At 33.7% G+C, this 12110-nt stretch overlaps 1 protein-coding gene across 1 annotated transcript in view; it reads right to left on the bottom strand.

The window, feature by feature from the left end:
* The window catches only part of LOC108912444 (sphingomyelin phosphodiesterase 1-like), a 24895-nt gene extending 14361 nt beyond the window's left edge, over positions 1-10534 (bottom strand). The window contains exons 1-8 of the mRNA XM_018717668.1: positions 10252-10534; positions 6566-6852; positions 6335-6487; positions 2502-2735; positions 2272-2444; positions 2017-2217; positions 1798-1968; positions 1574-1748 (exon numbers count right to left, since the gene is read on the bottom strand). Coding sequence (XP_018573184.1) covers positions 1574-1748; positions 1798-1968; positions 2017-2217; positions 2272-2444; positions 2502-2735; positions 6335-6487; positions 6566-6852; positions 10252-10348 — 1491 coding nt within the window. The 5' untranslated portion in view covers positions 10349-10534. The remainder of the gene's footprint in view (positions 1-1573; positions 1749-1797; positions 1969-2016; positions 2218-2271; positions 2445-2501; positions 2736-6334; positions 6488-6565; positions 6853-10251) is intronic.
* Positions 10535-12110: the final 1576 nt, after the last annotated feature.

Genomic DNA, 12110 nt, shown 5'->3' with positions numbered 1-12110 from the left:
CGCACGTCGTCTGTCACGTATTAAGTTTTTTATGTCATCGGGGAGGGTGCCCCGGGGGTTTGTCAGTCGGGGGACAATAGTCTCCGTCGTAGTCTGAGTCAGGGCGTTTTTAATGTCAGTCTCAAGGGAGAGGATTGCCGCCTCCAGATCATGGGTGGTTTCGATGACTGGGAGCGCCATGTTTCCTTGCATTACTGTTCGGAAACGCTCCCAGTCAGTGAACCTCCTCGTGAAGGTGCCTTCATATCTCTGTCTTCGCCCCAGATCCAGAAATATTGGATTGTGGGCGGAAGACCCTTCGTATTGGGTGGATATTTGGGCATTTAACGGTATAGATTTTAAGAGGGCAATGTCGATAACGTCGGGGCGTCCTACGGGTCCGTAATGTGTCGGTTCTGTCGGTCCGAGTATAGTCAAGTCGTCGTGTCTGTCTTGGTAATTCAGCAGGACGCGACCTCTTGTGGTCGTCGTCCCGCTGTGCCATATGGGGGACTTCGCGTTGAAGTCCCCGATGGCAATTGTCTGGGGCCAGGAAAGGATTTTGTCTAAGTCATTGTCAAGTAGTGGTAGTCTGGGTGGGTGGTAACAGGACACCACCGCAACGTCTCCATGCCGTAGCGATCTCACCGCTATCGCCACGGCCTCTGTGTTTTGAGTTTGGAGCCGCTGCAGCGGATAGTGGTCGATGCACTTCTTTACTATGAGTGCAACACCACCCCCGTTACGGTTTCTGTCATGTCTGTATATGTCATAGTCTGGGATGGAGGTACGTGATGCCTCGCTGAGGTAGGTCTCCTGGACAGCCATAACGTCTATGTTTAGACGACCACAGTCTTGTTCTAGATGTTCCATTATAGCTTCCTCAGTTTCAACAGTTCGGACATTACGCCTCTTCCGGCACCCTCACGATTGGGCTGAATTTTACCAGTTTCGCGAAGCCGTCTTTCCACCGAGGCCAATGTTTGTCTATGAGGAATCGGTCGGTTTGAATATCTTTGGTGGTATAATCTTACTGCAGGGTTACTATTTCTTCTGGATTCGAAAAACACTTGGAGCATGTTGACATATTTGTCATTGGAATAAATATTATTTGCCGTAATTATTCCGATAATAAATTAATCAATTGGTACTAATTAATGGTTGACAGAGAGTGTCAATTTATTGATATGATAAATAACAATTTACATATTTGTTATGACTTCCGCTTACTTTATTTTTACAAATTTTCGCAATTACCCCTTTAGTGAACGATGACGTGTCTAAGTTCTTTACTAGAAAACTATCGGTTTTATCGAAAAATTCGAATATCGAAAGAGGTAAAAAAGTTGCGCAATAAATCAGTCTTCCCAATAAATATTTTTAAATAAATAATTTGCATCATATAAAAAATATCTAATAAAATACATAATATATTATTTTGGTTAAAAATTGACACTCAAATTTTCTTATATTTATAGGTCGTGCTTTACTGAAACCCAAAATATAAGATGCTGCAATACATAGTAATAAATTAAGTATAAAAGTCTCTATACAATAACTAATACTTGATAAACCTACTCTTAATTGTACTTACGTAAGAATAGGGATCTACAGTTATAATTTTATAATTTGGATTGTATTTTTGATAAGGAGTCAAACTAGCTCCGTTGTATCCAACATTTATTGGAATATGCTTTTCATCGTAGAAAATTTTTAGTTCATCTGTATGTGTATGTCCATAAAATTGACCTTTAATAATATGTGAAAATCTAAAAAATGACATATTTTGTAATAATAAAATACTATCACAACTTCTACCTTTTGATTAAATTGTTGTAGCTAACTTCCCATGGTTCAATGCACTCTTTATTCCCAACGGGTATATGAGTTATGATGTGTACGAATTGCTCATTTTTCTCAGCTTTTTCCAGTTCTGTACTTAAAAAGTGGAGTTGTTCATTTAAATATGTTGTATTATAAAGAAGCCACCTACAAGAAATTTTCAAATTTTGAAATATGGCTGTTTTCGATATTTACCAGTTTAAGTTACAGCATATATTATTATTCAAGGCGATAATTCTGAATTTCTTATTAACCACGTAAGAATAATAGCCTTGCTTCTCTACTGTTTTCAGAGATTCTTTGGACAACCAGCTGCTCCATAATTTTGAGAGTAACGTGTACAACCATTGGGCAGACAAACCAGCCTTTTCAATGCCGTCCTCAGAAGGAGGAAAACTAAAATTAAAAAGTTAAAAATTTCACAGTCATTTCAAAATATGTTTCTCTTACACATTTAAGGGTGCAGTTTCATGGTTGCCAATTGCTGACAACACTGGTTTATTTGGAAAAGTTTCGAATAAAGTTTTAAAAGTAATGTAAATGAGATTAGAATTATCATTAATAGACGCCTTCCATATGGTATGATCTATTATATCTCCAGTAAAATATACCAAATCTATATCCTACAAAATTAACTAATTAACAAAGATATTCTTCCTTATGGAGTGGGATATAAAAACCTTATGTGTTTGATTTATATGAAGCATAGTTCTTCCAAAAAGCCATGGCGGAACGTCGCAATTGTAATCTCCCCACAATCCGGCATTTGCACCAAAAACCGGGTTTCCTACATCTCTTTTACAACACAAAGGGTATCCACAGTTTTCTACTCCACCTACTTCATAATCTGGCGTAATATGAAAATCTGTGAGATGAAGTATTTTGAGTTGCTTACGGTCTTCGTTACGATTTACCTTGAAAATACGAGTATTAATCTGTTATACATGGCCATGTCAGTAGGAAGAAGGGCAAGGGGAAGGGTTGTTTCGGCTGACAAAATGTTGACCTTACCTGAAAAGTAGAAGATGGTTTGCCCTGTAGGAAATAGAAAACTCTTGGCTAAGGCCTTGATAGTGGGAATTTGATAATTTAAATATTTAACATTAAAAAAATATTTTAAATATGACGTAGAAGGTGTAGCAGTACAGCGTGTCGAAATTGGAGAAACGTTTTCTAAAGAATATAAAAATATTTTTTTCGAAAACTGCCATCAAAAGTCGACATTTTCGTTAATTTTCAGTTGACATAGTGAATCTTTTTTGTTCTAGAACGTTAAGGTCTCTTTTGTTCTAGAGCATAAAACAAAATCATTCAACCAATTAAATCAAATTAATTTGTCATTTTTTTCGGAACTTTATGATTTTATTAATTAATCCATATACAGTTTAAGTAATATAACATTTGAATGCAGTAAACAGTAACAATTATAAATAGGACGATTTATCGGATCGTAACTTTTAGTTCTGGGTGTTCAATGAGGCTGTTGGTGTAATTGTTTAAGTTCACTGCGCACGTTGTATTATTGGCAAGTTTGGCAGGCTCTGCTGAAGTGGTAAGAACTTATTTGCTATTGATATTTTATTTTGTATAGAATCTTCTACATGTCTCCGGTACCGTACTAGAACGCCACCCCCCATGTCGTATAATGGTGGTTATGGTGGTAATATTGGCTCCTGCGTCGGCTAATAGAGTGGCGGAAAAACGTTTAAAGTAGTGCCTTGTAGTTTCCGGATGAGACAAATTGAGATAAGTTGCTATTTTTTTTGGTACATTTCACATTCTCTATTTTGTTGACGCCAATCACTTGGTTAAGACATTTTTCCTTAAATCATTTAGTCTGAACTTGAAACCACAAAACATCTCAGAGTATGAGTTTTGAAATCGGGAATCCTTATACTAATAATTGAAATCTTTGTCTTAATTTATATTAGTTTGAATTACCTTTTCTAGCAAAAATCTATTATCAGGTGCTTCTTGTAAAAATCTGTCAATTTCCTCTTTCGATAGAATTCTGGACTTTTTCGGGCGGTATCCAACTGATTTGCTTTTCAAATATGGTATTAGTTTTGGAAATTTTCTAATATTTTTTGGCATTCGGTATACTTTTTAACATGGAATATATTAACCATAACGTCGAAGGTTTAATTTTAATAATTTTATGTTCGAAATATGCCAGTACCTAATACCGCTTCGGACACTTATTAAATTTTTTTCGAACTATACCACCATTTTGATTCGTTGTATGCAATCTCGTACTGCCTTGACGAATTTTTGGGGATTAATTGTGAAACAGCACTTTGTGCCGCTTCCAATACTTCCCCTGGTCAATGATCGTTTTCACCTTCCGAGCTCATATTGAATTAAACACTCTTAGAATATGAATTACAATATATAATTCTGACACTATTTCTGGAGTTGTTTGGAGTTGTGGGGAGGGTAGCAAAACTACAGCACTTAGGCCCCATTGGGCCCCTTGTACTTCCTCCCATTAGAGAGGCCAACCAGCCTATTACAGTGAAAAAGGTGGTGACGTTGCTCAGGGGGATCTCTCTAATATAGGCCATTAAAGGCCAGTGTTCTCCCAACATGGACTATCTTGTTGACGAGACGGCAGTGCATTCACATAGTACATGCAATATTGTCTCGTCTTCCTGTTCACAGCCCCTACAAAGAGGTGTTTCACACTATATTGTAAAGGTGTTTCCTTAGCCAACAGTGTCCAGTTTGAATACCTGTCACCAGGCGAAGATTTGACCTAGACATGGCCAGGTATTTTTTGGCTGTGTCTTTGTTAGGATACACTAAGAGTTCCTTAGCGAAGTGACAGCTAATCGTTTCATCCCACCGTTTCATGAATTCTTTGTGGGTGTCTTCCTTAATAATTCCAGCAAGTGCCGACAACGGAAGCACACTAGTTTGTCAGCTTCTTTATTGCTATAGCACCGCTCGTGTCCCTTTACCCAGCAGACAGATATGCTGTTAGAGGCCGAGGCCACAACCAGTGCTTCATGGCATTCCCATACTGTCCTAGTCATTATCTTATGTTTGCGCAAGGTCAGTGCAGTAGTGCTTTGTTTACTATCGTGTAGATTCTGATGGTTTTACCCGTAGTATGCCTGCGGGCAATTTCCTTAGCGGCTATGGTTATGCCTGCTAACTCCGGTAGCATGCCTATCCATTGCCCACTGATATCGGATGTGCAGGGATCTAGAGTATATTCCACATCCTGCATCCTCCTTCCTTTTTTATCCGTCTGTAAAGACGCTGATTACATCTCCACGGGCGGTCTCCTCCTGTCTCTTTGTGAGTACGGTGTAGGGTTTGCCAAATGCAAACCGGGGAGAAATACTGTCAGTGTCTGCCTGCAGAAGGGACGTCTTCCTGACGACCTCATTCCATAGGCGACTTCTAACTTCTCCGCATCCTACATCCGGTTTTAAACCAACGTTCTTGAGGCGAAGTATAGTTGCCAAGGCCATTTCTCTTAGATAAATATCCAGAGGTGGCAGACACAGCATTACCTCCATTGCTATGCTGGGTGTTGTTCGCATAGCTCCAGTTATGCTCAGACAGGTAATCCTTTGTACTTGGCTGAGCTTTTGTCTAGCTGTCGTCTGCTGGGATTTCGGCCACCAGACGACAGCCCTATAGGCTAACATTGGCCTCACTATGGCAGTGTATATCCACATAACCACGTTTGGTTTCATGCCCCAGGTTTTGCCAACAGTTCTGCGGCACTGCTCATAGGATATGCACGCGTTTTTTAATCTTCTTTCAAAGTGAAGATTCCATGTTAGCTTTGCATCGAGTGTAACCCCTAAGTATTTCACATCAGATGCAAAGCTTAGCGTAATGTTTAGGAGAGTTGCTGCCTTTATTGGCCCCAGTTTTCTCTTCCTCGTGAAGAGGACCATTTCCGTCTTCCTGGGGTTCACTGACAGAGCATGGTCCTCACACCACTTTTCAATAATTCTTAGGGCTGTTTGTATTCTTTGGCAAAGGATGCCTTCGAATTTTCCGCTAATCAGCATAGTGAGGTCATCTGCATAGGCGACACTACTTTTTCGAATAACTAATTTTGATTGTTTATTAGGTTGCTATCGTTATGATAGTCACCACGCCAAACCCGTCTTCACTCAAACATGGTTGAAAGGATTTCAAATATAAAGTAAATTGTTGTATATAACACAATTATTGTCTTATTTTATTGCAGTTTTCGAAAAAATATTGTTTGCATCTCGCGTTCTAGATACAAAAATAACTGTTCTTATATAAACTTTTGTCATTTTATCATGTATTGTGCACCGAAAATCTCGTTTTAATATCTTCATTTATTCAAAAGATAGAGGCGTAACATTTTTCTTTAAAATTTCACCCTGTATGTCAAAAACGATAGCTTTTATATACATAATCAGAAAATATCATCAAATTTGGACGCAGAAAATCCTCTTTATCTTTTGATACGTTATAGTGTTACACATTTAGAAAGTAAAACAAAAGAAATCAATCTTACCCGAGGGATTTTCTTTAAGGATTTTGAAGGTACCTTCAATCTCCATTTCAATGCAGGCTTGCTATAGTAGCATTGTTGGTTTTGTAATATTATAGAACAAGCTAATTCTGCATCTAATATTTTACTGTTGTTCAAAATATATTCTAATGTCGGCTAAAAAATTAAAAAACCATCACCATATAATCCACCGAAAACAAGTTGTTAGTATTCAACAAAGAAAATTATATTTACCAAATGTATTCTGATTACGTCCTCACAAAAATCAGACACAGTGAGTGTTGCTAGAGCGATATAAATTTTGCAGACTGCTCGTGCTAAGTATGTTACTGTTACTTTCTTCTGCTGTATTTGATTTACCAAAAGCATGCAAGTTCCGCATAGTGTTTTATCAGCTATAAATGATCGGTCCTCGGGACTTGTTACGTTGAACTGGTCCAATATTTTTTTTAACTTGTCAGTATTCATTAATTTGAATTTATTCAGTTTAAACAGTTTGGCGAGTTCTTCCTGAAGATTGCCTGAGAATATACAATATTGTTCAGTAGAATACCTTATACAAAATGGTATAATTATAAAATTGACTTGCATATAAAAGAAGGAAAGGGGAGGCAATATTATATTCAGGTGTCAAATGGGATTATTAGTTTTTGAAAATTAATTTTACTATTTATTTAAGAGTGCTCATTATTTATTTAATGATGTTAACTTTATGTGAATAGTGAACTAACATACTATCTTTCTACATTTAAGAGTGATAAGGATACCGCCTGCTATTTAAAAAAAATGAATATTTAACTAGGATTCTTTGCGTTTCTTAATAAAATGTATAGGATTAATTTTTACTTGGTTAGAATATGATTTGATATAATTTTAGTTTTAAAATCAAGTAGGAATCTTAGGACGATTCAGTCATAATGTCAGTAATTTCAAGGGAAGATAGGGAAAAACGAGTAGAATACGAATACGCGATTAAAAAAAATTTAAAATACATATTTACGCTGAAAAAAATATTTTCAAATCATTATTTTAGCCCCTTTTCCGACCGATTCTGACCGCTGACCTACAAAGGTTTATCGAGAGTGAATACTGATCTACCTTATTATTCGGTCACTAACCTAGTTTTTACTGCATTTTTAATGCGAAGTGAACGACAACGAATAAATAGATCGTTTTACCTAAATAGATATATGAATGAATAAGATATTTTTTATATTTTAAATATTAACAAGTGTAATTTATTTGTTAATAAAGACAAATGCACGATAATAATTGTTTTTGAATGTTAGGTTATTACAATTTAGTATTTTTAATATTGTTAAAGTTTTCACTAGTCTGGAGTCTGGAATTGTGGGGAGGGCAGCAAAGCTACAGCACTTAGGCCCCATTGGGCCCCTTGTACATCCTCCCATTAGAGAGATCAATCCACCTGAGCCGCCAACCAGCCTATTACAGTGAAAAAGGTGGTGACGTTGCTCAGGGGGATCTCTTTAATATAGGCCATTGAAGTTTTCACTAGTTTTTTAATTGAGTTTTCAGTATTATGTTCAATTAAATTAATTAATTATTCAGTTTATAGTACGTATATCTAGTAGCGTGGCCCAAAAAAAAACGATTTTTTTTTCGTGTCTCATGAAAATATGTTAGTTTATCATGCTTTAAGCGCTCTCTCAAAAAATCAGCTCAAAAAAATGGTTTTAGAGGTCGCTCAAAATTTTTAAAAATTTATACTATATAAAATTTATACCTGTTTTCGAGCGACCTCTAAAAATAAATATCTACGAACTAATATTTTTTTTTCTTGAATTTGATGAACAAAAGAATAGAAATAAATCACGACACTTAAATTTAAAAAAATTTAAATATGATAAATATTTGAAACTCACAGTGCGGTAGTAAATTTTGCCTCGAGAAATTTTTTAAGTGTCTAATGATTTATTTCTATTCTTTTGTTTATCAAATTCAATAAAAACAATTATTATTAGTTCGTTGATATTTATTTTTAGAGGTCGCTCGAAAACATTTTAGGTGCACTACTTTTAAAGTTAAAATAATTATGAGTGACTTGGAAATAAAAATATAGATTTGAAATTTTCAGAATCGAGATTTTTTTCAACTTAGAAAATGATAAAATAACGAGAAAAAAATTAAAAAAAAAATTCAATTTTTGACGATTTTGGAAATTTTTAAAAATCTTGAGCGACCTCAAAAAAAATTCTTTTTGAGCTGATTTTTTGAGGGGACTCTTAAAACATGATAAACTAACATATTTTCACAGGAAACACGAAAAAAAAATATTCGTTTTTTTTTGGGCCACCCTAAATTATCTAGTGACTTATTGCTCTTCAAAGAGTAGTAAGTATTGTACCTATCTAATTAAAATGCCAGTACGGCTAAAACAACACTCCGCTGTCCATGTCACTCTGCACTTTGATTTTGAAACTAACAATTGCAAAATTCAAGACGAGTGGGGAAATCAGCTGTTTCACTTCAATATTCGAATGCTCTTGGTCTGCAGGCGCGTTCCCGGTTAGAAACAGTGACGCAAAGTAGAGCGCCGAATTGGCAGGAGTTAAGGGATAATTTGATTATCTTTTAAAAGGTCGAGAAATTTTTTTTTCGATTTTCTGACTTTATTAGGTCTACCGAATATGTGGTTAAAATTTATGACATTATGACTGAATTACCCTGTATACAATAGATTGTACTCCAAATTTATGTCATAACTTCAGGAGATTGTTTCTTAGTTCGTTTAAGATTAAAAAGCCTTAATTCAGTCCATTGTAGAAACTTGGTCTAATATTATAATTAATTAAAGAGAAAAATTTAGGACTTTAGTATATAGCCTAGTGACATAGGCTGAGTCAGTATCACTAAAAATCGGAGAATTTCGATGTCATTGAATATTTTGAAAATTTAAAAGCTGAATTTGATTCCTAATTTCATTTTACATAAATTTAAAATTTCTTTAAAACTATTCATCGTAAAGTATATAGGAATGTTTCGATCGAAATACAAGTTTAGAAATAATATAAAAAAATATGGGCTTAGAAGTTTTGTATTTTTTTTGGTACTGAGACTTCTATTTTTAAGTAAATAATACCTGTACTAAAATTGTGTACTAACAAAAAAGATGTTTAAATTTTATTTGTGAAATGGATAGTTATACATATATAAATTTATACTCTGTACCTGTTGTATTACATATCATATTTTCAACTAAAAAATCAAAGTAGAAGAAACTTTCTTTTTAGAAATGACATTAGAATTTAATTGCTCTTTTTCCACAATAGTCATAGGGCCTCCCAATAACTTCTTCACTGATTGACAAATTTGTGTACAAATTCAGAGACTTTTTTTTAGTTATACATAAAGTTAACTCTCTGAGATATCTGAATAAAGTAATTGCCATGCCATCAGTTAAAACTTCCTCAAAACTTTATAACTCGAATATCGGTGGTTTAATCTAAATTGATCCAAGGAACAATATCCTGTTATAACATGAATTAAAGAACACCCTGTAATATGCGTTAGTAAAGGTTGATTCAGAAAAGAATGTTCAAATTATAAAACAGTATTTCTTCAACAAAATAATTTATAATAAACTGTAAAATAAAAATTATTGTCATTCACTATAACCATACGAAACTACTTTTTCACATTTTAAATTAATTTTATAAAAAACAGTAATGTGTAAATTAGTGCAATACTTCCTACAATTTAAGTAGATCAGTTTTCTTTTCATTAGAAAATTACAAATTTTGTGTGTAAAATTTTTATCTTAGAATTCTATTTAGTTTTTGTTTAAACCCAACACAGGTGATTTAAATAAATTTATTATATTTTAGGAATTTATTTATTTTTTTTTAAAAGGAGCTTTATAAAAAATAGAAAATACTATTAGAGAAAAAAATACTTACATATATCTCGTTCAAAGGGATCTTGGTTGATGTTAAATCCATCATTTAGCACTGGGTATAGCAAAAGAATTACAAGGCAATCTAGAAATAACTTCATTTTCCTTTCTAGCTCGTGTCCAGTTCAAGAAGACCCTCGCACTACTACTTAACGCAAATAAAACGCAATGCTTTAAGTTCAAAATAATGTCGAATAAGAATTTACATTTTCATTATTGTCTTTATCAGTTTTTATCTACCGAGGCGTTATAAAATTGTTAGCAACAATATTACTGGGTTACTGTATTAGTTACTGGCGGAAGTATATAAAAGAATTTACTATCTACAATTTTTTAAATAGTTTTCCTGTTTTGCGTTTCAGTTTTTTTAATGCAATCGAATTACTTATATTAATTATAAATGTCCGTGAACCCCACTTTTTAACAAAAACTAATGTAATTTCATTTCAACGTTAGATACTCAAGGGCAGGCTGATTTGATATGATCCCGTTACTGCGGTACTTAGATAAGTACCTAACACGTTGTCCTTTCTCTGGGAGTGCTTTAATTTTCGTTTCGTAGTTACTTACCTATCTTAACATTTGTTCTGTCCGCTTATAAAATGTAGGTAAAATGCAATTACGAATATACAATGCGGGGATAGATTTTTATTATTATTTTTATATGAAGAAAACACCCTGTGTCCCCTAATTATTATCTACAGGGGAAACATGTTTTTTCTTTTGATTTACAGAATCAGAATGTTATGAATATTAGTTGAAATGTTGATAATTTTTAATAAAAAAATATCATTATTAAATATTGCCTGTCTGTTATTAAAACGAAATAAATTTGTTCCATCTTGATATTAATAATAACAAATAACTACCACATTGAAAATAAATTCATGCCAAAAAGAAAAGAATACTACAACTAAAATCAAATCTTTTTTAAGAATTTTCTTGTTAGAAAATAGCATAGTAAATACGAAGGTAAGATTCATAGTTCCGATTCTGTAATTTCAAACATGTTTTATTTCTTAATAAAATTAAAAGTAAATCTACTTTTCTTTTCAACTATTTCACTTTTTCTGAGCTTCTTAATTCCCTTCACACAAAATCTAAATGTGTCTATGACAAATCGATTATTGTGACAAGCAAAGCTTTTTATGAGACCTGTTAAAAAAAATTAAAATAAAAAGTTTCCTCCTGGCAATAGTTGTATATTAAGCTCTTACAAATTAGTCGGCCTCCACTGCTGTTTAAAAAATGTGACAGCTGCTACGGAGAATTACAGCCAAATTGTTTAAAAACTGTTAGTTAGGCAATGAAGGTTCCTCGAAAATCGAAAAAATGATGTTTTCAAGTTTAATTATGAGTTGAAATTTGAATGAAAACCAAAAAATTACTAAAGAGTGAGACATAATTAGGTGTAAAAAATTTAACCAAAACTTCCTTAGACTAAAACAAAGCAATTACTAACGTTACCAAAATGGTTCCTTAAGAACTTATGGACCTTCAAAATTCCATTTTAGATAAATTTTTTTAATAACAGTCATTTTTTAATGTATTTGAATAAAATGTGACCGAGAAGATATTTTTTGGATAGTCGCACATGAATATAAGCTATTTACGGCTGATTCAGGTCTTCCTCAAGGGTCTAATTTTGGACCCCTTTTATTTTTGAAATTTATTAACGATTTCTCAAAAATGATTATCTACCTGCAATAAACTGCTCTTTATGGATGGTTTAAACATTTATTGTAATATTGAAAATGTTAGCAAGTCCGAGTTTTTACAATCTCAATTAAGTTTAATCGAGGAGTGGTGTGAAATATTTATGCTGAAATTAAACATAGCTAACTGTAAAATTGTTAGTTGTTC

The sequence above is a fragment of the Anoplophora glabripennis genome, unplaced genomic scaffold (assembly GCF_000390285.2).
Source record: "Anoplophora glabripennis isolate ALB-LARVAE unplaced genomic scaffold, Agla_2.0 scaffold625, whole genome shotgun sequence".
Lineage (NCBI taxonomy): Eukaryota > Metazoa > Arthropoda > Insecta > Coleoptera > Cerambycidae > Anoplophora > Anoplophora glabripennis.
The sequence above is the reverse complement of the archived record's forward strand: the minus strand, read 5'-3'. Positions and strand labels throughout refer to the sequence as shown.